The 27,387-nt window shown below is 44.9% G+C and overlaps 2 protein-coding genes across 3 annotated transcripts in view; both read right to left on the bottom strand.

Moving 5' to 3' along the window:
* Positions 1–816, bottom strand: part of Dennd2c (DENN domain containing 2C) — a 99,196-nt gene extending 98,380 nt beyond the window's left edge. For both annotated transcript variants that reach the window (XM_045138738.1, XM_045138739.1), the window contains exon 1: positions 708–816. The gene's annotated coding sequence lies outside the window, so the exon portion shown is untranslated. The remainder of the gene's footprint in view (positions 1–707) is intronic.
* A 4,600-nt stretch (positions 817–5,416) lies between these two features.
* The window catches only part of Ampd1 (adenosine monophosphate deaminase 1), a 41,424-nt gene continuing 19,453 nt past the window's right edge, over positions 5,417–27,387 (bottom strand). The window contains exons 5-15 of the mRNA XM_012950943.2: positions 25,525–25,744; positions 23,292–23,421; positions 20,905–21,099; positions 20,519–20,650; positions 17,785–17,948; positions 14,461–14,587; positions 13,755–13,918; positions 9,892–10,012; positions 6,987–7,160; positions 6,297–6,407; positions 5,417–5,575 (exon numbers count right to left, since the gene is read on the bottom strand). Coding sequence (XP_012806397.1) covers positions 5,417–5,575; positions 6,297–6,407; positions 6,987–7,160; positions 9,892–10,012; positions 13,755–13,918; positions 14,461–14,587; positions 17,785–17,948; positions 20,519–20,650; positions 20,905–21,099; positions 23,292–23,421; positions 25,525–25,744 — 1,697 coding nt within the window. The remainder of the gene's footprint in view (positions 5,576–6,296; positions 6,408–6,986; positions 7,161–9,891; positions 10,013–13,754; positions 13,919–14,460; positions 14,588–17,784; positions 17,949–20,518; positions 20,651–20,904; positions 21,100–23,291; positions 23,422–25,524; positions 25,745–27,387) is intronic.

The following is a 27,387-nucleotide window of genomic DNA, read 5'->3' as shown; positions in this document are numbered from 1 at the left end:
ACATCTCATTTGACCTCAGAACGCTCACGGGCTTCGCAACTTTACAGTTAGGGAAAGAGAAGCTCGCATGAGTTAATCTGGTGGAATTTCTGCGCTCCTGACTGGAGCCTTTGACTCACAATCTAATCACTATCTACCCAGGTTACTCCACCGCGCTTGGGTGTTCCACTGTCGAGATTTTCAAATGAAAATCCTACTTGACAACTTTCACATTCTGCTTAACCAATTCTGTTACAAATCAAAGCGCGCGCGCGCGCGCGCGCACACACACACACACACACACACACACACACACACACACACAAAATAAATGGTTTACAACTAATCCATCGTTCACACACGTCCAAGTTCAAGCTCGCGGGCAGGCAGAGCCGGGCGGCAGCGCGCGCGTTTCCTCCGGGTCGCGGGGCGCGCCCTCTCCTTCCCGGACGGCGAGTGCCACCCGGCAGACCCGCCCGAGACCCCGCGACGGGCGGCGAGACCCCCAAGCCCCGCGCGGCCACAGCCCGCCCCGCCCACGAGTCTCTCAAGCGGGCGTCGTCGAGGCGCCGCCGGGCACTCGGCGCTCCCGCGGGGCCGGCACCTCAGCCAGCGCCGCGCCGCTCTACAGCCTCGCGCCCGACGCCCACGGAGCGACGCCAACCGAGACGCCCCGAGGAGCCAAAGCCGGGCAGCCTCGGTCCCCGCGCGCCTCGCCCCGCGCCTACCTTGCCTGGGCCTCGACGCTTCTACGGCGGCGAAGCTACAAGGCGCCCAGCCCCGCAGAGTTGCGGGTCTGCAGGGTCGCACTCCGGTCCGCCCCGTCCCGCCTCCGCAGGTCCCGCAGAAAGCTCCGCCCACCCAGGGCGGAACCCGCTCTGTTACCGCCTCTCCCAGGAAATCTTGATTCTTACTGGTTAGAATTCTCATCCAGACCCGCCCTAACCAGAAAATCTCGATTTCTATTGGCTGACGTTCCCACCACCGCCCCCATGCTCGGCCCTCCCAAGGCACCGCCCGGGACCTGCTGAGGGGCGTTCCTGGCCTTGCGTTTGCTTGAGTTCAGGCCAGAACCGAGCGCAGGTCCCGTGTGCCCGAGCCTGCGCCGCCTGCCTGTGGACCGACCAGCCCAGCTCTGCAGCCAGAGCTCCCTAGTCCTCTCCCAGCCCGGAGTCCAGCGACCCCAGCGGCACCCTTCAGGAAACTGCGGCAGCGTGTGCTCCCGCCGTGCTCAGGAGGCAGGCGGTCTCTGAAATCAAGTGCTGTGACGGGGCTCAAGAACGAGGGCTTCCCTTCGGTCTTCACACTTAGGCGCCACCTGGCAACGTAGAGACGCCCCTGACACTTGCAGTCCCAAGCGCGGCTGCCTCCGGGACGCGCTCCCCGGGCCGAGGTCGCCGCCCCGCCGCGCGGAGAATCGAGCTGGGGCTCAGGGCCGGCGGGCGGGCGGGCGGGCGACCCGCTCTCGCTCAGGGGCGCGTGGCGCCGCGCGGGCGGCGAGCGCAGCCCGGTTCCCGGGGCCGCGGGGTTCCCAGGCGCTGGCTAGCCGTCCCGCCCCGCCTCCTCTCTGCGCGGCGCCAGAACCTGGGTCTGGTGACCAAACTTCCCACGTTTGTTCACGTCGAGGTCCCAAAATAGAAGACGCCAGAAAGAGAGGTGTTCGGTTTACACACCATAGAGGAGGGTCACAGGCCAGCTAACCAAAACTATAAAGGCAGCATACCCCAAACTGCTGTGAAGCCACTGACTGGGGACCATAAAACAGGAATTACTCCCCATGGTGAGGGGAAAGTAATGACAACACTTTTTTGTTTGTTTTTGCTGTTGTTCCGAGGTAGGGTATCACTCTAGTCCAGACTGCTGACCTGGAATTCACTATGCATTCTCAGGGTGGCCTCGAACTCACGGCGATCCTCTTACCTCTGCCTCCCGAGAGCTGGGATTAAAGGCGTGGGCCACCACGCCCGGCTTTATGACAACACTTTTTAAAATCATCCCAATGAGGAAATAAATGAATAAGGTTGTAATAAATTTCAAACGCTGATCTTTATCAAGTCCTTTGCTCTCTTCTGCAACACCCCGCCCCTCCCCGCCCTTTACGCATGCGCTTTGGAGAAAGGGTCTGTCCTTGGAGCCCAGGCTGGCCTTCCTCAAACTCCCAATCTGGCCTCAGCCCCATAGGCGTGAGCTTCTGCATTGGGCATCTAATCTGTTTAAAAAGCTTCCCAGATAGTTGTCCAAGATGAAATTTGGGCTAAAAAATAATGTGACTTTGAAATTTATTTTTTGAATTTTGAATTCGGGAACATTATTTGGCAGAGTAAAGTTGACTGAATTTCAAGAATCATATATGTAACCAAATCTGTAATAAATTAATTCACATGTGTGTATTCTACTGCCCTCTCATGGGTAAGATGGAGATATATCTAATGATAGTTAATGTCCTTTTAAGTCTGAGAATTGCCTGTTTTGATGTGTCATTTTGATGATTTGGAAGCCAAAGAAAAATACAGTCGGGTTCTCTAAGGGATTTGCAAAGAAATACTAATCAAGCAGAAGTGCAGCTTAGAGGCCAGGAAGAGGAGTCCAACCCCACAACTAGTACAAATCTTGAGCATGGCTATGCTTGTGACTACCCGTGCAGAACGCGGAAACATGCAGGAATTTGCTTGTACTTTCTTTTTAAAAATTGGTGTATGTATTGTATATATGCAATGTATACATACGTGTATACAAATACCCACACCCTTATACACTCATGTGAAAGTCAGAGAAAGCTGGCAGGGTGTCCTCTATCCCTCTTCCCTCTTCCTTTCCGGAGATAAGTCTCACTCACATTGGAGCTCCCTGTTTCTTGGTCAGATTGGCTGAGCAGGAAGCCCCACCCATCCTTCTGGTCTCGGCCTCCCTCAACAGTGGGGTTACAGGCATGCATGGCCACTCCTGGCTTTTATGAATGCTGGAGATCAAGCCCAGGGCCTGTACCTGCTGTCTTGAGATGGTCACACTATACCCCACGCTGACCTGGAACTCACAGCAGTCCTCCTACCTCATCTTCCCTCCAAAGTGAGGAGGAAATTATAAGCATAAACCATCATACCTGGCTCTGAAACATCATTATTTGCTGAGATGTTTTGAAAAAAAAAAAAAAAATTCAGCTCTGCAGCAGTGAGGGTTCTGGGAGCGGGAACTGCCATGCGTTTTTTTGTTTGTTTGTTTTTGTGTTTGTTTGTTTTTCGAGGTAAAGTCTCACTCTCTAGTCCAGGCGTCCCTGGAATTCACTATTTAGTCTCAGGGTGGCCTCAAACTCATGGTGATTTCTCCTACCTCTGCCTTCCAAGTGCTAGGATTAAAGACACCTCCATGCCCAGCAGCAAATTCTTTTTACTTTTCACAGTCTATGACCTCAAATGGCAAACAAGTTGAGAATAGAAATGAAATCTTGTTATTATCTTTGGTGTCTAGTATAGTGCCTAATACTTTACATGTCTGATCAATAATTGCTTATTGAGCCAAAAAAAGGATAGGACTCCTTCCAATGTACTCTACCAGACACAAAATGGCCTGGATATCCATGACCTCGCAGTGCCTGGCACTACCTACACCAAAAATGATGACATCAAAATAAAAGACAGACTGACTGAGAGGGAGAGGGGATATGATGGAGAGTGGAGTTGTGAAGGGGAAAGTGAGGAGGAAGGGGAAGGATCATGGTTTATTGTCTATAATTATGGGAGTTGTCAATAATAAAAAAAATTTGAAAATTGCTTATTGGATAAATTGATTGAAATATCAGCCCAGCCACTAGATGGTGAAACCATTGTGTGAACAAATATCTGGATAATTAGAGCATTTCCTGACTTCAGCAGGTGTTATTTTTTTTTTTAATTTAATTTAATTTTTTTATTTTTTGTGGTAGGGTCTCACTCTAGCCCAGGCTGACCTGAAATTCACTATGTAGTCTCAGGATGGCCTTGAACTCACAGCAATCCTCCTACCTCTGCCTCCCAAGCACTGGGATTAAAGATATGCGCCACCACTCCGGGCTGCAAGCATATTTCTAATAAATTAGTTGCATGTTTTACTTTTGCAAGACAGGAATCTTCTCCTGGGGTGGAGAGATGGCTTAGTGATTAAGGCGTTTGCTTGCAAAGCCAAAAGACCCAAGTTCAATTCCACAGTACCCATGTAAAGTCAGGTACACAAGGTGGAACATGCATCTGGTGTTATACTGTGGCTGGAGGCCCTGACATGCCCATTCTCTTTCTCCTTTGCCTCTTTCTCCCTCCCTCTCTCTCATAAATATATATATCTTCTAGCTGGGCATGGTGGTATATACCTTTAATCTCAGCACTTGGAAGGCAGAGGTAGGAGGATCACCATGAGTTCAAAGCTACCCTGAGACTACATAGTGAATTCCAGGTCAGCCTGGGTTAAAGTGAGACCCTATATTGAAAAAAAAAAAAAAAAAAAGGAGGGCTGGAGAGACTGCTTAGTGGTCAAGGTGCATGTTTTCAAAGCCAAAGGATCCCGGTTCGATTCTCCAGGACCCATGGAAGCACAAGGGGGCAAATGCATCTGGAGTTTGTTTGCAGTGGCTAGAGGCCCTGGCATGCCCATTCTCTCTGTCCCCCCACCCCCTGTGCCTCTTTCTCTCTCTCTCTCAAATACATAAATAAAATGCATTAAAAAAAAAAAGGAGGCAGAGGTAGATGGTAGATGGATCACTGTGAGTTCAAGGCCAACCTGAGACTACATAGGGAATTCCAGGTCAGCCTAGGCTAGAGAAAAATTCTACCTCAAGTGCAATTCATGGATGCTGATTTTTTTTTGTTTTGTTTTGTTCTCTGAGGTAAGGTCTTGCTTTAGCTCAGAGCTGACCTGGAATTCCCTATGTAGTCTCAGGATGGCCTCGAACTCTTGGTGATCCTCCTACCTCTGCTTCCTGAGTGCCACCACGCCTGGTTTACTGATTTTCTTTATTAGCATATAATTAGTCTGTTTTTGTCTAAGAAGGCCACTATTTATTTGTACTTTGTTAAAAGGTTTTCAGATAGTTCAAAGTGTCTTAACCATGTTTAATTCTATAAGCCAAAAGTCTATATTCTCTCAGCCTCTGGTCATTTGCATATATTTTTGTCTATCTTTGACAACTTTCTGCCTGAAAGTCATGAAGATTCCAGAGTCAGACCCATGTCTCCACTGCTAAGCCTCAGTAGAAATATTGCTGTGCATTTTATTAACCTTGTTAAGTTTACTCATCTTTCTAAAAATACAGATAATATCTATTTTACACAGTTGTGAGAAGGTTTGATTTAAGTAAATATCAGTAGAACATTTACTATAATTCTTGGCTTATGGCAGAGACTCAATAACTAGTGTTGTTATTTCATTTCTCTGCAATGAAAATCCTGTAGTGTTAATTTACTTGTTTCATTCATTCTGTTGTTTTAAGACCCTCAACAATTAAATTGAGTTCATAACACCAGGTTTCATAACGATAGGCCATGCGGATTTGGGCTACATTTGTCCTGTGGATATCATTTCCAACTGGGCCTTCTTCAAGGTAATTCTTGCCCAGAAACTTTGCTTTTTCCTGTAAGACAAAAGGAAGGAAATATATGTTATCTCTTCTCACCCTTAATATAGTGGATAATTGCATCTTCCACAAAATTCTTTATGTAGGCCATAAGCAAAAGGAAAAACAGGGCTGGAGAAATGGCCACAAAGCCTAAAGATCTGAATTCAATTCCCCAGGACCCACATAAACCAGATGCACAAGGTGGCTCATGTGTCTGGATTAAGTTTGCAGTGGCTAAAGGCCTTGGCATGCACATTCTCTATCAGCCTTTCTCTCTCACTCAAATAAATAAAATATTTTAAAAATAACTGTATCTTAGCTAGGCATGGTAGCACACACCTTTAATCCCAGCACTAGGGAAGCAGAGGTAGGAGGATCACCGTGAGTTCAAGGCCACCATGAGAATATGGAGTGAATTCCAGGTCAGCCTGTGCTACAGCGAGACCCTACCTCAAAAAACAAAAATAAAAAATAAGCGTATCTTATTCCCTACAAAGCATGGTCAGACATAGAGCATTTTGGGGTAGGACAGTCCTAGGGATTGAACTGAGGGTCCCACACATGTGCAAGTGCCCAAACACAGAGCCATGTCCCCAGCCCTGAAATAGTCTTTTGTGGTCCCTGTCCAGAGTATGGTTTGTGGGACAGCTTTTCTACGCGAATATCCCCAACTGACTTTTCAGTATACGAGTTAGCCACTATACTCAGAAGGACAGCCAGGCAAGGACAGGTTTACCTCGTGGGAAAGGCCGCACTGCAGAACACTGTTCCTCGCCACCTCACACATATCGCAGGTGCTCAGCTTGAAGACTTGTGCAGCAATGGCGTATTCCTCCATCAGGGGCTCCTGTGGGTATTTATTTAAGTGAAGAAAGGGAAGCACACTCATAAAAGAAATAAAAGCCAGGGCCTGGAGGGATGGCTTAGCAATTAAGGTGTTTGTCTGCAAAGCCAAAGGACCCAGGTTCTATTCTCCAGGACCCACATTAGCCAAATGCACAAGGGGGCACACATGTCTGGAGTTTGTTTGCAGTGGCTGGAAGCCCTGGTGTGCCCATTCTCTCTCCCTCCCTCTTTCTCTGTCAATTAAATAAATAAAAATAAAAATATTTTTAAAGAAAGAAATAACAGACAGGCATGGTGGCACACACCTTAAATCCCCGCACTCAGGAGGCAGAAGTAGGAGGATCACTGTGAGTTCGAGGCCACCCTGAGACTACATAGTGAATTCCAGGTCAGCCTGGGCTAGAGTGAGACCCTGCCTCGAAAAACCAAAAAATAAAAAATAAATAAATAAAAGACAATACATAACATGCATCTTACATAAAGAGGATAATGAAGTACACTGATGTAACTGCCAATTTTTAGGTAGGAAACAATAGTTTTCAGAAAAACATTTATGTTACTCAAGATGCCACATGTATACCTTGGTGAAGTGGAATTGCATTGGGTCATCTGTAGACAGTGAGATCATTAGTCCTTTCTGGAGAAAATCTAAGAAAGGATTCTTTGCATATTCAAGAAACAGGCTGTTGTTGCTTAATGGCGACATGGCAATAGGAATCTGGGCTAAGAAAAACAAGTACTGTAACACGGCACTCTGAAAAGAAAATTTTTAAAAAGTTGAAGTTAGTGAAAAAGTGATAGAAAGAAACTATAAAGCTTAAAATCTTATGGTAAGCCTTATCTTGCAGCCAAATTATCATTTGTTCTTAAGTGATTATAATTTGTTCAGGAAAATAATACTTAAAATGTTTTCAGGATGGAGAGATGGCTCAGTGGTCAGGGTGCTTGCCTGGAAAGCCTAACAACCTGAATTAAATTCCCCAGTACTCAGATAAAGCCTGATGCACAAAGTGGCTCATGCATCTGGAGTTCACTTGTAGTATTTAAAGGACCTGGCATGCCTATTCTCTCTCTGTCTCTCACTGCTTCAAATAAAATTTTAAAAATATTTTTGATGGGGCTGGAGAGATGGCTTAGTGGTTAAGCACTTGCCTGTGAAGCCTAAGGACCCCAGTTTGAGGCTCTATTCCCCAGTACCCACGTAAGCCAGATGCACAAGGTGGCGCATGCATCTAGAGTTTGTGTGCAGTGGCTGGAGGCCCTGGTGCACCCATTCTCTCTTGTTCTATCTCTTTCTCTTTCTCTGTCTCTCTCAAATACATAAATAAAATAAACAAAATTAAAAATATATTTTTGTTTGTTTTTCAAGGTAGGATTTTGCTGTAGCCCAGGCTGTCCTGGAATTCACTGTGTAGTCTCAGGAGGCCTTAAACTCACAGCAATCCTCCTACCTCTGCCTCCCATGTATTGGGATTAAAGGTATGTGCCACCATCCCCTGAAAAAAAAAAAAATTAAGAGTTACTGGGCTGGAGAGATGGCTTAACATTTGAAGCACATGCCTGCTAAGCCTAAAGACCCTGGTTCGATTCTCCAGGTCCCATGTAAACCAGATGCACATGGGGGCACATGCGTCCAAAGTTCATTTGCAGTGGCTAGAGGCCCTGGCATGCCCATTCTCTTTCTCTCTCCCTTTCTCTGTCTCAAATAAATAAATAAATATAAATTCTTTTTTAAAGTTTAAAAAAAAAGAATTACTAATGTAACTATGTTTAGTTTTTTTCTTAATATTCTAATTTACTTATTTCAGATAAAGAGAAAGAGGCAAAGACAGAGAGAGAGAGAGAGAGAGAGAGTGTGTGTGTGTGTGTGAGAGAGAGAGAGAGAGAGAGAAAGGGAAGCACCAGGGCCTCCTGCCAGTGTGAATAGTGAGTGTGCACCACTTTGTGCATCTGGCTTTTATGTGAGTACTGGGAAATCAAACTTGGGCCTTCAGCCTTTGGAAAAAAGTGTCTTTAACCACTGAGCCCTTTCTCCAGCCTGGTGTGGTAGCTCACTCCTATAATCCCAGCACTTGGGAGACAGGTAGGAGAATCACTCCAAATTAAGGCCAACCTGGGCTACAGAGTGAATTCCAGGTCATCTTGGGCTAGAGTGGAGACCCTGCCTCAAAATAAAAATAAATAAATAAATAAATAAATGTATGTTTAGGGATTGTTTTCAGAAGTATTGAAGGAAATCCAATTGTTTTGAATTGGGAACTAGTAGCCAAAGTTAGATGAACTAACCTACATGATTAAAGTCTAAAAGGCTCCTCCTGGAAACTTACATTGTTTCCACATGTAAGTTCTGACTCTCACAGGACACATGTTAAAGCAGCTATAATAAACAACCTGGCAAAGAGGAGCTCAAGGGCAGCCAGGCCACCTCTGGCTTCTCCCTGTCAGAGTTCTAAACTGAAGTAAAGTGAGCTGCTGACTCATCTCACAGCACTAGTAAGGCAATCTTCAGCTGCATTGATCGCAAAGATGTCTTATGTTCTACATTAACTTGATTGCATGTTAATGATAACGTGTGACAGTATGGGATGGGGGAAGACATCTCCAGCAGGGCACGGTGGCACTCATCTTTAATCTCAGCACTTGGGAAGCTGAGGTAGGAGGGTTGCTATGAGATTGAGGCCAGCCTGAGACTACATAGTGAATTCCAGGTCAGCCTGGGCTAGATGGAGCAAGACCCTACCTTGAAAAACCAAAAAAAAAAAAAGTTAATGTTAAGAGCTTCCAGGGGTTGGAGAGATAGCTTAGCTGTTAAGGCATTTGTCTGCAAAGCCAAAGGACCTCAGTTTGATTCCCCAGGACCAACATAAGCCAGATGCACAGGGTGGCACATGCATGTGGAATTCATTTGCAGTGGCTGGATGCCCTGGCACCCCCCATTCTCTAACATAAATAAGCAAATAAATAAATAAATAAATAATTTTTTTTTTAAAGTTTCTAGCTGGATGTGATGGTACATGTCTTTTATCCCAACACTCAGGAGGCAGAGGTAGCAGCATCATTAGGAGTTCAAGGCCACCCCGAGACTACATAGTGTATTCCAGATCAGCCTGGGCTAGAATGAGACCCTACCTCAAAAAACTTAAGAAAAAAAAGAAGAATTTCCAAGTAGCATATGGTGGCACATACCTATAATCTAAGACATGGGAGGTGGAGGCAGAAAGACCAGGAGTTCAAGGCTATTGTAGGCTACATGGCAAGTGGGATGCCAGCCTGAGCTACATGGAACTTTGTCTTCAAAAAACAAAAAGTGGGATTGGAGAGATGGCTTAGTAGTTAAGTGGCTAGAGGCCCCTGGTGCACCCATTCTCTCTATCTACCTCTCTCTATATATCTGCCTCTCCCTCTCCCTCTCTCTCTGTGTCATCTCTTTCTCAATAAAGAAAAAACAAAAAGCAAGAACAGAAGAAAAAGATCCTGCCACTCACCTTTTTTAAATTCAGGCCATGAGAGATGTTGTCTGCTACCATGAAGGCTGTCATGAGGTGGGTGAGTGCTCCTGCCTCCCCACAGTGAGGTCGGAACAGAAATGTGTTCATGCCACGTTCCCTGTGAAAACAAACCGTTATGGGAATCGCAGGTTCATGGGAAAAATTAACACTTTGGATGAGAACAGCCACCCAAAGGATTCAGCAAAATGCAATCTCAGTGCTAGGGAGATGGCAGTGGCTAAGAGTACTTGCCTCTTAAGCACCCAGGCTGAGACCACCCGCGTTCAACTTCCCAGAACCCACATAAAAAGCTGGGCCTGGCCACTCACAGTTGTAACCTCAGTCCATTGCAAGGGAGGAATAGAAGCTGGAGAATCACTGGGCTGGATGAGCAATAGAAAAGGGCACTAAGGCCGAGCGCGGTGGCACACGCTTTTAAACCTAGCACTCAGGAGGCAGAGGTAGGTGGAGCATCATGAGTTCAAGGCCAGCCTGAGACTACATAGTGAATTTCAGGTTAGTCTGGACCAGAGTGAAACCCTACCTTGAAAAACCAAACAAAAGAAAAATTTAAAAAAATAAAGAAAAAGAAAAGAACAGGGCACAAGAATCTCTCCTCTGGCCTCTGTGTGCATATACATGTTACATGTACCACACATAACACACCACACATAATCTACGCAGGAGAGTCTCAAATCATTGTAATTCTTCCTAAATGCAAAGGTTTTGTTTGTTTTGTTTTTTGTTTTTGTTTTTTTTCAGCAGTGGCACCAGGTCCACGTGGCCACCAGGCTCGGCCTGAGCCACAGCAAAAGCCAGGTGGGGGGAATCTCCACTCACACCAGCCTCCTTGCAAACTCAAGAAACGGTGAAGGGAGGATGGCAGGGACCAGTGGAGCAGCTCATGAGGAAGAGGATCGGACGACCAAGAGGAGAACTTCAGCCATCATCCACAGCCTCCCCTCCCTCCACTGCCAGTACAAACCCAGAAAATACCTGGGGAAGGGAGCTCACCTATACAGCCCATGGCACAGACAGGCAGAGCAGTGACCCACCAGCCCAGCCAGCCTACCTGAGCCCACAGCACAGCGCAGAGGGACCCAAGCAGGAGCGCAGCATAACTGAGACCAAAGCCATCCCAAAAGGTAACTAGGATTACAGCAGGTCAGTACTTGCCAAAAAAGCCTGGCATATAGGCTTGCATCAGAAGGGCTAATTGTGCATTCCATGTCAGGTTAAATTATATATCGAATCTGATGGACGGTAGGATGTGCCATTCTTAAATAAGCTATATGTTGGGCTTGTCATTTGTTGCTTTCTGATTTATAGTGCCTTTGTCTCCTCTTCTGTCATTCATTGGGGCAGGGTCTCACTTGGTCACAAACTGACCTTGGAACCTTCTACAGACTATAAATCTCAGCCTCCCAGTTGACAGGATTAAGGGTGTGGGGCAACACACATCCTTGGGGACTTTGTCTTTGTTAGAGGATCTGTTTGTCATAATACCTACTCTTTTTTTTTTTTTTTTTTTTTGGTTTTTGAGGTAGGGTCTCACTCGAGCTCAGACCGACCTGGAACCTGGAATTTACTCTGTATTCTCAGGGTGGCCTCAAACTCTTGGCAATCTTCCTACCTCTGCCTCCCAAGTGCTGGGACTAAAGGTGTATGCCACCATGCCCAGCTATCATACCTACTCTTGCATAAATACTCTATGCTGGCTTTCACTGAATGTGTATATTGTTTAGTTAAATTTTAAAAATTGCCTGTATTTTGTTCCACCCAGCCTACTAGAATACTCTCATAGCAGGCAAATCCAAAACCTAGAGTCTCTTTGGTGGTTACTCTGAGAGTCTTAAGAGCCACACCTAGTACCTTAAGCTCCTACCCTGAAGATATATAATGTCAGATTGATTGATACATCTAATAATACTGCAGATAATTAGAAAACCAAAACATTAAATTAATCTAAGATGCAAAATTATCTACATTATAATACAAGAAACACAAAAATTCTAGGCAATATAAATCCACCAAAAAATATAAATCCATCAGAAATGACCTCCAGTGAGACTGATTAAGAAATGCCTGAGAAAGATTTTAAAAGAATGATTATAAATATGATAATGAGAACACAACATGCCAAAACCGCTAGGAAAAAATGAAGGCAGTTCTAAGAGGGAAATTTATAGCTTTAGGTGCCTATATTAGGAAATTAGTCACCCTGGACTAGAGAGAGACCCTATCCCTATCTTGAAAAACCAAAAAAAAAAAAAAAAAAGGAATTAGAAAGAAAGGCCAGGCATAGTGGTGCATGCCTTTAATCCCAGCACTTGGGAGGCAGAAGTAGGAGGATCACCATGAGTGGAGGCCACCCTGAGACTACATAGGGAATTTCATGTCAGCCTGAGCTACAGTGAGACCCTACTTCAAAAATACAAAAAAAGGGCTGGAGAGATGGCTTAGAGGTTGAGCACTTGCCTGTGAAGCCTAAGGACCCCGGTTCAAGGCTCGACTCCCCAGGTCCCACGTTAGCCAGATGCACAAGGGGGCACATGCGTCTGGAGTTCGTTTGCAGTGGCTGGAAGCCCTGGCGTGTCCACTCTCCCCTCTCTCTCTGCCTCTTTCTCTCTCTGTCTGTCACTCTCACATAAATAAATAAAAAAATTAAAAAAAAAAGAAAATACAAAAAAAGAAATTAGAAAGGTCACAAGTAAATAACTTAATGCTTCACCTTAAGGCCTTGGAAAAGGAAGAGCAAGTAGGAGTCATTCATAGATTCTGGATGGGGGCTGAGAAAACCAGCTATGACACCAAGTTTGGAGGCTGAGCTTAACCAACCACAATGCCAGGTTCAGGCTTAATCCTTTCACGAGTCATAATTCTAGGAAAGGGTAAATTCTGCCTAGGTAGAGTCTCGGGTTGTTTATGGAAAAACAGATCTAGGGACTTCTTTAGGCAAGAGATAAGGAGAAGCTAGAATCTTCTGTGACCTCTAGCCAAGTGAAGACTGCAGGGCAATCTCAAGGACGTTCCATGTTTGTACTTTCAGGGGTTCAGTCTCCCTAAACTGCTTCAATCCCCCTCTGAAGAAGGAACTCTAACTGCCATTAGGGAATTGAGGCAATGATCAGTCTAGCTTCTTTGAGCTAAATGGGGTTATGGGGTGTAGCATTTGGGAAATTACAAAATCGTTTATTTCTGCCAAGTGTGTGAAGTATGTCTTTAACCCCAGCACAATGGAGGCTAAGGTAGGAGTTCCTAGCCAGACTAAGACTGAATTCCAGTTCTGCCTGAGCTAAAGAGAGACCCTACGTCAAAGAAACAACAAAAATTTATTTCTGCCCCTAAATAAACTGAAGAAAAAGTTAAAGGAAGCCAGGTATGGCAGTACACACCTTTAATCCCAACACTTGGAGGCAGAGGTATGAGGGTTCCTGTGAGTTCGAGGCCACCCTGAGATTACATAGTGAGTTTCAGGTCAGCCTGGGCTAGAGCAAGACCCTACCTTGAAAGACCAAAATAAATGAATAAATAAATAAATAAAGCTTAAACAATGGCTCTTTAGGGAATGGAGAGATGGCTTAGCAGTTAAGGTGCTTGACTGCAAAGTCTAAGGACCCAGGTGTGATTCTCCAGTACCCACATAAGCCAGATGAACATGGTGGTGCATGCTTCTGGAGTTCCTTTGCAGTGACTAGAGGCCCTGGCACGCCATTCTCCCTCTCCCTCCCTCCCTCCCTCTCTCTCTCTCTCTCTCTCTCTCTCTCTCTCTCTCTCTCTCTCTCTCAAATAGATAAATAAATAAAAATAAAGTTTTTTTTAAGAAAATGGTTCTTTGACCCCATTTCTCTTGTACTTACTTTCTCAGGCTGTTGAGCACCATGATGTTTGAAAACATGTAGTAGGCATAGTAAGTGTATGACGGATTTTTTTCTGTTGTCCACTCCTCAGGTTTGGGACTCTTAGAGGAAAACATATGACCACTGTGTTTGGACTCATCATCCACACTGTCGAAGCCGGTGATCTGTCAGGAAAAGTGAGCCAAGCAGGTTTGAGGCCAAGTGCAGGGCCCCTGCCCTCAGACGAACTTTCAGCTCCATGGGATAGGTGTAAAGAGATATCAAGAGAGAAGCATTAAAACCTTGTCAGGGGCTAGAGAGATGGCTTAGCGGTTGAGGCATTTGCCTGAAAATCCTAAGGGCCCAGGTTCAATACCCCAGAACCCACTGGAATTTGTTTGCAGTGGTTGGATGCCCTATTGTGTCCATTTTTTTTTTCTCTCTCTCTGTCTCTCAAATAAAAATAAATATATTTTAAAAACTCATCTGAAGAGCTAGGCGTGATGGTATACACCTTTAATCTCAGCACTCATGGGAGGGAGAGATAAGAGATTATTGTGAGTTCAAGGCCATCCTGAGACTACATAGTGAATTCCAGGTCAGCCTGGGCTAGAGCGAGACTCTACCTCAAAAAACTAAAAAAGAAAAAACAAGAAGAAGAACAACATCTCATCAGAGCCAGGAAGGAGGGCTGGCTCATCCGTGGGGTGGGAAGGGTCATACTTACGTGCTTGAGGAAGACACTGAGTTCCGGGTGAGCCTGCGGGTTGACGGTGGCTTCAAACACCGGCAGGAAAATATTCTCCAGCATCTTGCCGAAGTGAGGAAGGAAATTTTTGGATCGGAACACATCACTAAAGGCAAGGGGAAGAGAACTTAGGAGGAAAGGAAGATTGTTTGGACCCAGGACGAGGGAACCAGAGGACCAAGTGTCATGTGCCATAAAAAGACCTGGTGTCAGCCTACATCCACCCTTGTATGTTCTTTTTGGAGCATCAAGAGGGATTTGGCTTAGACTGGGCATAGGAGGGATAAACCTTTTTTGGGGGGCCACATACCCTGGCTCTGGCTCTTCTAGGAACCCTTTTTGGGAAGAAAGCTAAGCCTCCACTGCTGATTCCAGATATGAGGAATATGGCAACTGTGTCCTCAGAAGTTGAATGGTTATATATGTATGTGATTGCAGCATGGTAAGCAGCGAATGGGTATTGAGAGTAGCTCTCAGGACTGGAGATGTAGTTCAGTTGCCTCGTATGCATGAAGCCCTGGGTTTACTTCCCAGCACCACATAAACCAGATGTGCTGATGCACACCTGTAATCCTAGCACTTGGGAGTTGAAGGCAGGGGAGTCAGGAGCTCAAAATTCTCAGTGGCACTGGAGCATGGTGGCACACACCTTTAATTCCAGCACTCAGGAGGCAGAGGCAGGAGGACTGCCATGAGTTCAAGGCCAGCCTGAGACTACAGAGTGAGTTCCAGATCAGCCTGAGCTACAGTGAGATCCTGCCTAGAAAACAACAACAAAATCTGGCTGGAGGGCTAGAGAGATAGCTTAGTGGTTAAGCACTTGCCTGTGAAGCCTAAGGACCCCAGTTCGAGGCTCGATTCCCCAGGATCCACATTCGCTAGATACACAAGGGGGCACACACATCTGGAGTTTGCAGTGGCTGGAGACCCTGGCATGCTCATTCTCTCTCTCTCTCCCTCCCTCTTTCTCTCTGTCTGTCACTCTCAAGTAAATGAATAAAAATAAACAAAATCGGGCTAGAGAGATGGCTTAGCAGTTAAGGCATTTGCCTGTGAAGCCCAACCCAGGTTTGATCACCTAGTACTCCCATAAACCAGATGCACATGGTGGTGCATACGTCTGAAGTTTGTTTGCAGTTGCTAGAAGTCCTTGTGTGCCCATTCTCTCTCCATCTGACTCCCCGCCCTCAAATAAATAAATAAAAATAAAATATTTTTGAAAAAATGTATTAAAAAATCATCAGTGGCTACATATCAAGTTTGAGGCTAGCTTGAGCTACATGGGACTATATCACAAAGACAAAAATAGCAAGGTGTGGTGGCACATGCAATCAGGAGGCAGAGGTAGGAGGATCACTACAGAGTGGGTTCCAAGTCAGCCTAGGCTAGAGTGAGACCCTACCTCAACAAAAGAGGGATTCTGGAGAGATGGTTTAGTGGTTAAGTTGCTTGCCTGCAAAGCCAAAGGACCCAGGTTTGATTTCCCCAGGTCCCATGTAAGCCAGATACACAAGGTGATACCTATGTCTGGAGTTCGTTTGCAGTGGCTAAAGGCCCTAACGTGTCCATTATGTCTCTCTCTATCTGCTTCTGTCTCTCTTTCTCTCTAAGTAAATAAATATTTTTTAAAACTTAATAAAATTTTGGGGCTGGAGAGATAGCTTAGCAGCTAAGTGCTTGCCTGTGAAGCCTAAGGACCCAAGTTTGAAGCTCGATTTCTCCAGGACCCACGTTAGCCAGATGCACAAGGGGCACATGCACCTGGAGTTCATTTTCAGTGGCTGGAGGCCCTGGAGCGCCCATTATCTCTCTCCCGCTCTCTACCTGCCTCTTTCTCTCTCTTTCTGTTGCTAAAATAAAGAAAAATAATTTTAAAAATCTAAAAAAATCAATAAAATTTAAAATTAAATAATGAAATAGTTCTTATCTTTGCTATCAACAAGTTTATATATTCAAGACCTATCCCTAATTGGCCAAAAATATTAGCTAAATTATTCCTCATAAAAATCAATAAATTAGATGTCATTTTTATCTAATTTGAGAGCTGATGGAACTAAAAAACACAGTAAAATAATTTAACTTAGGGCTGGGGAGATGGCTCAGTGGCTAAAGACACTTTACTTACAAAGCCTACCAGCCTAGGTTCAATTCCCCAGTCACTCACATAAAGCCAGATAGGCATTTATTTGCAGTGGCAAGAGATCCTGGCATGACTACACACACACACACACACACACACGTGCAAATGAATTAATTAATTTAAAAAATAATGTAACTTGCTCAAGTTCCCATAGATAGTGGTAGAGCCAAGATTCAAGCACCGCCAATCTGGGACGAAGATTCATTCTCCTACTACAGTGTTCTTAGCCTCACTGCCTTAACGCATTAGATAGGAAGCATTACCCCAGTCTAATAGCAACTTTTTTTTTGGTCTAAGAAATAGGATAAAATCCTCTTATTGCCACAGGGCACTTGGGCTGGTTGCCAGAGAATATATAAACATGTAACCTAGATAATCAATGGTACTAAGCATCCTGAGAATCCGTCCCTGCAGGCAGTGCGTGATTGCTCTTGGCATGCAAGGGAGTAGACTTCACAGCAGCGCTGCTTCTAACTCCTCTACCATGGAGAACTCGGGCACTGGTGGTTGAGAGCATCCAGCAGCTGTGGTCAAGGTTCTGATATGAGATAGCTATAATTGCTTCCACCCATGTTGCACACGCCGACAATGCCTTTCCTTTTTTTTTTTTTTTTTTTTTTTTTTGTTCAAAGTAATGTCTTGCATTAGTCCGGGCTGATCTGGAATTCACAATTCACTATGGAGTCTCAATTCTTCTACCTCTGCCTCCCAGAGTGCTGAGACTAAAGGCATGCACCACCATGCCTGGCTAGATACCTGTAATTCCAACTCCCAGGAGATTGAAACAGGAGGATTACAGGGTCAAGGCCAGCCTGGGCTACTTAAGTGAGAACCTGTCTCAATACATACATGAATACATACATGTTCTATATGGGCTAGAGTGAGACCCTACCTTGAAACAAAACAAATAACAAAAAAGGGGAGGGGAGAAAAGGGAGGAGAGAAGGTGGGAGGCTGCAATGATTTTAAGTTCTGTCTGGTCCAGAATGCTATACCAAAGTGACCAAACAGAGTGGGCAGAAGCTGGAACTGAGCACAGGTAGCTAGGCAGCTTCAACAAAGCTAACTTGTGTCTAGATGGACTGTAGGCTTTGTTCATGTGGAAGAAGAAATACAGATGAGACAAGGGCAGGCTGAACGGGCTCCCATAAGCAGGTACATACTAGATCCTAGGCACCTGGATCATCCACGTCATGTTGGGGCAGTAGACTCGGTTGCAGACGAACCAGGAGGAGAGTTTTTTCCACTCATCAGGACTGCGGCCATAGATGGACAGGCGTGGCTCTGCATGCTGGTACTTGGCCTCCACCAGGTCTGCTCCTACCTCCTGCAAAATCAAGAAAGGCATCCAAAGCCAGAGATTCCCACAAGTCCCTCAGGGGTTTATACCTATGGAATCTAGAGAAGGGAGATGGATCCTCAGAAAAATTCTGGAAATGTGAAAGGAAGTAGGAGAAAGAGTATCTAAGTCTGGGTGTGGTGGTGCACACCTTTAATCCCAGCATTCGGGAAGCAGAGGTAGGAGGATTGCCACAAGTTCAAGGACACCCTGAGACTACATAATGAATTCCAGGTCAGTCTGAGCTACAGAGAGACCCTTAAAAAAAAGAGCATCTCAGATTAAAAGCTAAGAGATCTGAGCATTGAGGAGAATACAGTGGGAATAAAAACCTCACAGGAGGGCTGGAAAGATGGCTTAGCAATTAAGGCACCTGCTTACAAAGCCAAAGGACCCAGGATCAACTCCCCAGGATCCATGGAAGCCAGGTGCACAAGGAGGTGCATATGTCTGGAGTTTGTTTGCAGTGGCTAGAGGCCCTGGAGCACTCATTCTCTTTCTCTGTTTCTCTCTCTCTCTCATTCTGTCAAATAAATAGTAAAAATAAAATATTAAAAAGAAAAACCTCACAGGACATGACGTCAACCAAAGTGAAGGGTTAGGTGAAAAATGATGAGATACCCAAGGAGTCTGCAAAAGAAATCTATCCTCTATCTCCCTAAAGACATCTTGCAAGGCCACATGTGATTCCAGCTTCCTGAACACAAGCATCATAATGAGTGTGGAGTCAAAGGTCAGGTTCTTAATCTAAAACCACAACATAAACTTCTCTACCCAAAAAACAGTGGTGTTTTTCCAGGCATGGTGGTGCACGTCTTTAATCCCAGCATTTGGGAGGTACAGGTAGGAGGATCACCATGAGTTTGAGGCCACCCTGAGACTACATAGTGAATTCCAGCTCATCCTGGCCTAGAGTGAGCCCCTACCTCAAAAAAAACCAAAAAATTAAAAAATAAATAAAAGCAAAGAAAGAAAGAAAAAAAGAAACAGAGGTATTTAAAAAAACAGTTCACAAAACATCAAAATGCTGAGAAGCCACAGTGGGGTGTTCAGCACTAAGTGAGACAATCTCTATGGTAGTTTGAATGGTTGTCCTCCAATACATTCAGGAGTTTACTAAAGCTTGTAATTTAGATCTCCAGCTGTCTGGCTGGAGGAGGTGTCACTGGGCAGATCCTGGGACCCAAACCCAAGGTGTTTGTCATTGTCAGTGGATCTGGAATTCCAGTCTACAGACATGCAAAGTGCTTGAGCTTTGCCTGCAGTTCCTAAAATGTGCTTGCTTGTGTTGGTGGTCGTTTTCTCTCCCTGCATGGACCTGTGAAAGTGGGCCCACTTCTTCTGCCATTATGGCACCTCCCTTCTATATAAGCTTCAATAAACCCCTTCCTCCACAACTGTGCCTGGTTTGAAAGCTGTCCACTACAATCTCTATCACACCCTCCAAGGCTCAGAGGCTATCATGGAAGAGGGAAAGAATGTAAGAAAGAGGAGGAGTGCTTTGGAATGTTATCTTTCAGACACAAAGTAGCCATTGGAGTGGTGACCTCACAGTGGCTATTTGTTGTCACCTACATAAGACCTATATAATAAAAGGGCAAACAATAGGATAATATTAAAATAGAAGAGGGACTAGTTAGAAAGAAGAAGGGGTTCAGGGAGAAGGAACAAAGGAAGATGGTGGGATTATGTAAGGGTGCATTGTGTATAGGGGTTGTCAATAAAAAATGTAAAAATAGGGACTAGAGAGATGGCTTAGTGGTTAAGGCACTTTTCTATAAAGCCTAAAAACCCAGATTTGATTCTCACATAAGCCAGATGCACAAGGAGGCACATGCATCTGGAGTTAGTGTGTAGTGGCAGGAGGCCCTGCTGCACCCATTCTCTCTCTCTCTCTCTCTCTCTCAAATAAATAAAAGTAAAAAATATAAAGTTAAAAGAGAGAGAGAAAAATAGAATGGGCACGCCAGGCCTCCAGCCTCTGCAGATGAATGCACTACCTTGTGCATCTGGCTTATGTGGGTCCTGGGGAAATGAACCTGGGTCTTTTGGCTTTGCAGGCAAATGCCTTAACCACTAAGCCATGTCTCCAACCTGAAATATCTTTTATTTATTTATTTATTTATTTGAGAGCAACAGACACAGAGAGAAAGACAGATAGAGGGAGAGAGAGAGAATGGGCGCGCCAGGGCTTCCAGCCTCTGCAAACAAACTCCAGATGCGTGCGCCCCCTTGTGCATCTGGCTAACGTGGGACCTGGGGAACCGAGCCTCGAACTGGGGTCCTTAGGCTTCACAGGCAAGCGCTTAACCGCTAAGCCATCTCTCCAGCCCTCTTTTTTTTTTGAAATATCTTTTTTAAAAAAATTAATTTTTAATTTTTTGAAGTAAGATCTTACTCTCTCCATTCTAAAATCTTATATTCATTTATATAACTTGGTCCCAGAGATAGCTCTCTCCCTTTCCTTCCTCTTTCCCTCCCAGCCTCCCTTCCCCCTTCATCCCTCCCTTCCCTCCTCATGCATGTATTGTACATAGATCCGGTTGGCTTTTCCTCACCTTGATGATCGTGGCAAAGTATTCCCCATTAATGTAATTGTCTGTTTTCAGGTAGAGGTCCCGGAGCTCACTCGCTCCCACAGGGTTGTATTTGTCATTGAACTTATCAAAACGCTGGAATGTCTGGCGTCCCTAAAGCAGGAAATAGGAGCAGAAGGGCTTGATTAGCAGAGCTCCCAGGGCATAGAGTGCTAGCATATGGCCAAGTGGAGCAGCGGGCAGGTGTCAGGGGGAGAGGTTGGGCTCCAGGAATGACGTCTGGTGTTAATTGTTAGTGAGAGAGCCTCAAGATCCCCGGAGGTGCTTTCAGCAGGATAAGCCAATGCAGTTAAGAGGGGATGGGCTGAGAGCACATGTGGGGTTCTATATCCTCGAGTTCAACCTACAGCATGAACGTCCAGCGAATCGACGGTCAGGTCATAGGGGTGCATATTTAACTTAGCAAACACTTCTTTTAGGGTCATGTTCTTCTCTTTGGTACTGTAGACCACTCTGTCGGAGTCAATTTGGTAAGATTTCTTAATAAAGCGCAGCAGATGTTTCTGGTTCATGCAGGCGGCCGCATGGATGTGGGTGTCCACCTGTGTGCACATTCAGAGAGAGAAAAACCAGCAGTTAGCCTTCATTACACTGCTGTTAGAGGCCAGGGAGCTTGCAACTCCTTCTGAGGTGGGAGTAAGCATCAGAGGATCTGAATGTGAGCTGACAGCTGATGGAGGTGGCTCAGCAGCAAAGACACATTTGCAACCTTTATTAAGTATACAAGGATCGATAGGAAACCTTTGCGCATAGGGGATGGCTCAGCATTTAAAAGTGCTGTGTATGTTGTTCATTTGATAGAGTGCTTGCTTACCACACACAGGAACCTGTGTTCTATCCCTGCATAACATGAACTGGGCATGGTGGCATACCACTCTAAACCCAGCACTTGGGAGAGAGAGGCAAGAGAATCAGAAGTTCAGGGCCATCTTTTGCTACATAGAAAGAAAGAATGAATGAATGAAAGGAAGGAAGAAGGAAAGAGAAAGAAAGAAAGAAAGAAAGAAAGAAAGAAAGAAAGAAAGAAAGAAAGAAAGAAAGAAAAGAGAAAGGAGGGAAGGAAAGAGAGGAAGGGGGACAGGGAAGGAGGTAGAGAAGATGGTAGGGAGGGAGGGAGAGAAAGGGATGGAGGGAGGAGGGAAAGAAGAAAGGAAGGGAGGGAGGGAGAGAGGGAGGAAGAGGAGAAAAGAAAAGGAAAGGAAAGGAAGAAGGGAGAGAACTTACAAAGCTCTGGTATAATGATGATATTTATGTGGCAAAATTTATTTTTATTTTTATTCATTTATTTTGGTTTTTTTAAGGTAGGGTCTCACACTGACCCAAGCTAAAACTGGAATTCACTATGTAGTTTCAGAGTGGCCTTGAACTCATGGCAATCCTACCTCTGCCTCCTGAGTGTTGGGATTAAAGGTGTGCGCCACCACGCCTGGCTTATTTTATTTATTTATTATTTTAAATTAATTTATTATTCATTAGAGACACACAGAGAGAGATAGAGAGTGAGAATGGGTACACCAGGGCCTCTAGCCACTGCAAACAAACTCCAGCTGCATGCATCATCATGTGTATCTGGTTTATATAGGACCTGTAGAATCCAACTTGGATCTTTAGGCTTCACAAGCATGCACCTTAACCACTAAGTCATCTTTCCATCCTTTATTTTTATTTATTTATTTTTCAAGGTAGGGTCTCATTCTAGCCCAGGCTGACCTGGAATTCACTATGAAGTCTCAGGGTGGCCTTGAACTCACAGCAATCCTCCTACCTCAGCCTCCCGAGTGCTGGAATTAAAGGCATGTGCCATCACACCCAGCCCTATTTTTCATTTTTATTTATTTTATTCATGAGTAAGAGAGAGAGAATTGGTGCACCAGGGCCTCTAGCCACTGCAAGTGAACTCCAGAGGTGTTGCACCATCTTCTGCGCATGCATGCATGACATTATGCATATGTGTCACATGGTGTATCTGGCTTACATGGGTTCTGGGGAGCCGAACCTGGGTTGTTCGGCTATGCAGACAAGTGCACTAACCACTAAGTAATCTCTCTGGTGGAGAATTTTTTTAAAATTTATTTATTTGCAAGCAGAGAGAGAATGGATATGCCAGGGCCTCCAACTGCTGCAAACAAAGTCCAGATGCATGCTCCACTCTGTGCCTCTGACTTTATGTGCATACTGGGGAATCAAACTTGGTTTGCTAGGCTTTGCAGGCAAGCACCTTAAACACTGTGCCATCTCTCCAACCCAGAATTCTTTTTGCTTGTTTGTTTGTTCGAAGTAGGGTCTCACTCTAGCCCAAGCTGACACTTAGATTCTCAGGGTGGCCCTGATTTCATAGTGATCCTCCTACCTCTGCCTCCTGGGTGCTGGAATTAAAGGCGTTGCACCATCATGCCCAGCCAGAAAATTGTTTAAATATTTTCTTTATCTTTTTCTTTTGCTTTTTTGAGGTAGGGTCTCAGTATAGCTCAGGCTAACTTGGAACTCACTCTGTAGTCCCACCTTGGCCTCGAACTAACAGTGATCCTCCTATATCTGCTTCCCACATACTGGAATTAAAGGTGTGTGCTGCCACGTCTGGCTATTTTTAATTTTTTAGACATAATTTGCCTGTTTTCACTAATATCCACTTAACCCCACAGAAGTTTTAGATTAGTTCTTCTGAAGAAGTCCCTGGATCCATATCCCCCCATAGATGACCTCTGAGCAGGGCTGGGGTCCCCGGGGAGGTCACCTTCCTACAGTTGTAAAAGTCCCGGTGTGGGTTGTTCTTCAGCTCCTTCAGTTCATCCATCTCGTTGAGCATCTCATGGACCTGGAACTTGGAGGAAAGGAACTTCAGGCGCCGGTGGGTATAGGTTTTACTGTGAAAAACAAATTTGTGTAATTCTTTTATCTAATATATATATATATATATGTATATATGTATATATATATATATATATATGTATATATGTATATATATATGTGTGTATATATATATATATTTATATACATATATATATATATATTTATATATTTGTTTTTCAAGGTAGTGTCTCACTCTGGTCCAGGCTAACCTGGAATTCACAATGTAGTCTCAGGGTGGCCTCGAACTCACAGCGATCCTCCTACCTCTGCCTCCCGAGTGCTGGGATTAAAGGCATACGCCACCATACCCAGCTTCTAAAATATTTAATTAATTTACTTATTTGAGAGCGAGAGAGGAAGAGGCAGGCAGAGAGAATGGACAGGTCAGGGCCTCCAGCCACTGCAAATGAACTCCAGATGCAGGCACCACTTTGTGCATCTGGCTTTACATAGGTACTGGGGAATTGAACTCTGGTCCTTGGACTTTGCAAGCAAGCACCTTAAGTGCTGAGTCCCTCCGGGCCAGAAAGACTTTTTTTTTTATTTTTTTTTAAGGTGAGGTTTCACTCTAGCCTAGGCTGACCTGGAATTCACCATGTAGTCTCAGGGTAGCCTTGAACTCATGGCAATCCTCCTACCTCTGTCTCCCAAGTGCTGGGATTAAAGGTGTATGCCACCACACCTGGCCAGAAAGACATTTTATTTTATTTTTATTTTTATTTCTTTTAATTTTTTCCAGGTAGAGTATCACTCTAGTGCAGGCTGACCTGGAATTCACTATGGAGTCTCAGGGTGGCCTTGAACTCACAGCGATCCACCTACCTCTGCCTCCTGAGTGCTGGGATTAAAGCCATGCACTACCACACCCAGCAAGAAAGGCATTTAAAAACCATTTTAAAGTCCAGTAGAGGCCTGGAGGTATAGCTCAGTGGTCCAGAGCTAGTCTAGCCAAGGCCTCAATCCTAAATCGAGGGTCCTGGAGTTAGCAGACTTAGACTCAAACCCTAGTACAGCTGTGTGACTTTGAGCAAGTTACTCAACTCACTCAACTTGCCCAATTTTATTTTATTTTATTTTATTTTAGTTTAGTTTTAGTTTTAAATTTTTATTAGCATTTTCCATGATTATAAAAAAAAAATCCCATGGTAATTCCCTCCCTCCCCCCTACTTGCCCAATTTTAGCTCATAAAACTAATGATTAACCAGGTGGCACACACCTTTAATCCCAGAATTTGGGAGGCTGAGGTAGGAGGATTGCCAGAAGTTAGAGGCCAGCCTTGAACTATAGAGTGAGTTCTGGGTCAGCCTGGGCTACAGTGAAACCTTGCTTCAAAAACAAACAAAAGGGCTGGAAGAGATGGCTTAGTGCTTGAGTACTTGTCTGCAAAGCCTAAGCACCCGGACTCAATACCCCAGTACCACATAAGCCAAAATGTACAAGGGGGTGCATGCATCTGGAATTCATTTTCAGTTGCTACAGGCCCTGGTGTGCCCATTCTTTCCTCTATCTGCCTCTTTCTCTCTGTCTTAAAATAAAGTAAAATAAAATATTAAAGAAAGAGCCAGACGTGGTGGCACACACCTTTAATCCCAGAATTCAGGAGGCAGAGGTAGGAGGATCACCGTGAGTTCGAGGCCATCCTGAGACTGCAGAGTGAATTCCAGGTCAGCCTGATCTAGAGTGAGACCCTACCTCAAAAAAAAAAAAAAAAAAAAAAAAAAACAAATAAAACCAACTAATTATGGGGACTGGAGAAATGGTTCAGTAGTTAAGGAACTTGCTTGCAAAGCCTAGCGACCAGAGTTTGATGCCCCAGTGCTCACCTAAAGCCAGATGCACAGTGATGCATGCATCTGGAGTCCATTTGCATTGGCTGGAGGTCCTGATACATCCATTCTTTTTTTTTTTTTTTTTTGAGGTAGGGTTTCACTCTAGTTCAGGCTGACCTGGAATTCACTCTGTAGTCTCAGGCTGGCCTTGAACTCATGGCGATCCTCCTACCTCTGCCTCCCGAGTGTTGGGGTGAAAGGCGTGCACCACCACATGGTGTTAGTACATATTCTGACAGTGAGAAGCAGTAGCAGTTCGTGTTGGTTAGATCTCACTAAACACTCACACGGGTCCTTGGGCAATCAAAGCAAGCAAGAAGTTCATATCATCTAAGAATTCCACCAGGTTTGGATAAGGGTAAGGCCTGGGCTCATCTCTGCCGGCTGCTGCCTCGTCGGGGTAGATGTAAACCACTCCATTCTTCATTTGGAGGTGATAGCCCAGGTTTGCAGGAAGGTCATCTGTTCGGAAGGGGTCTTCTCCCTTCTTCGGAGGAGGGGTAAAGACTTTCAACAAAATACAGAGTAATGCATTAGCACATAGGAAGAATGACCATGTAAAAATAACACAAATATGAAATAATGCAAAATCTTACTAGTAATATTCCTTTCTTTTTTGTTGTTGTTTTTTTGAGGTAGGGTCTCACTCTAGATCAGGCTGACCTGGAATTCACTATGGAGTCTCAGGGTAGCCTCGAACTCATGGCAATCCTCCTACTTCTGCCTCCCGAGTGCTGGGATTAAAGGCATGTGCCACCATGCCTGGCTCAATATTCCATATTTTATAAGTTGCAATTATCCAACTTTATTTTTCTGCTGTTGTTGTTTTTGTCTCAAGGTAGGGTCTCACTTTAGCCCAGGCTGACCTGGAATTCACTATGCTGTCTCAGGCTGCCCTTGAGCTTGGCAGAGGGAAGGAATGGGTGTTCTAGGGCTTCCAACCACAGCAAATAAACTCCAGATGCATGCACCACTTGTGCATCTAGCTTTATGTGGGGATTGGGGAATTGAACCCAAGTTGTTAGGCTTTGCAGGCAAGTACCTTAACCTCTAAGACTTATTTTTTCTTTTTTTTTGAGGTAGGGTCTCACTCTAGCACTGACTAACCTGGTACTCACTCTGTAGTGCCATGTTGGCCTCGAACTCACAGCGATCCTCCTACCTCTGCCTGCTGAGTACTGGGATTAAAGGCGTGCGCCACCACACCTGTCTTTTTTTAAAAATGTTTAAAGCCCAGTACTCAGCAGGCAGAGGTAGGAGGATCGCTGTGAGTTTGAGGCCACCCTGAGACTACAGAGTGAATTCCAGGTCAGCCTGGGCTAGAGTGAGACCCTACCTTGAAAAACCAAAAAAAAAAAAAAAAAAAAAAAAAGTTTAATATTTATTCACAAGCAGAGAGAAAGAGAGAGATAGAGAAAAGAGACCAGCAGAGCAAATGGGAGTACCAGGGCCTCTAGCCAATGCAAACAAACTCCAGAAGCATGTGCCACCTGTGCATCTGGCTTATGTGGGTCCTGGAGAATCAAACCTGAGTCCTTAGGCTTAGAGAGGAAGATAGACGTGGCTTTCTGGTCAGCCAATGTAAGTGCAAAAGCAGTAAGCACAAACCTTTAATCCCAGCACTCAGGAGGCAGAGGTAGGAGGATCACAGTGAGTTCAAGGTCACCCTGAGGCTACATAGTGAATTCCAGGTCAGCATGGGCTGGAGTGAGACCCTACATTAAAAAAACAACAACAGTGTTTTTATTTATTTATGAGAGAAAGTGAGAGTGGAAGAGAGAAGGAGAATGGGTGTGCCAGGGCTTCTTGCCACTGTCAACGAACTGCAATGCATGGGCCACTTTGCGCATCTGGCTTTACATGGGTACTGGGGAATCAAATCTGGGCTTGTAGGCTTTGCAAGCAAGTGCCTTTCACCACTGAGACATCACCCCAGCCCAAGTCTAGTTATATCCTGTGGGTTTTGGCGCTCTCCTACAAATTCTGTTTCATCTGTAGTTAAATATATATATATATATGGTATTTATTTGAGAGAGAGAGAAAGAGATGCAGATGAAGAATGAACATGCCAGGCCTCTAGCCACTGCAAACAAACTCCAAACACATGTGCCACCTTATGCATCTGGCTTACATGGGTACTGGGGAATCAA

The sequence above is a fragment of the Jaculus jaculus genome, chromosome 19 (genome assembly GCF_020740685.1).
Source record: "Jaculus jaculus isolate mJacJac1 chromosome 19, mJacJac1.mat.Y.cur, whole genome shotgun sequence".
Classification (NCBI taxonomy): Eukaryota; Metazoa; Chordata; class Mammalia; order Rodentia; family Dipodidae; genus Jaculus; species Jaculus jaculus.
The sequence above is the reverse complement of the archived record's forward strand: the minus strand, read 5'-3'. Positions and strand labels throughout refer to the sequence as shown.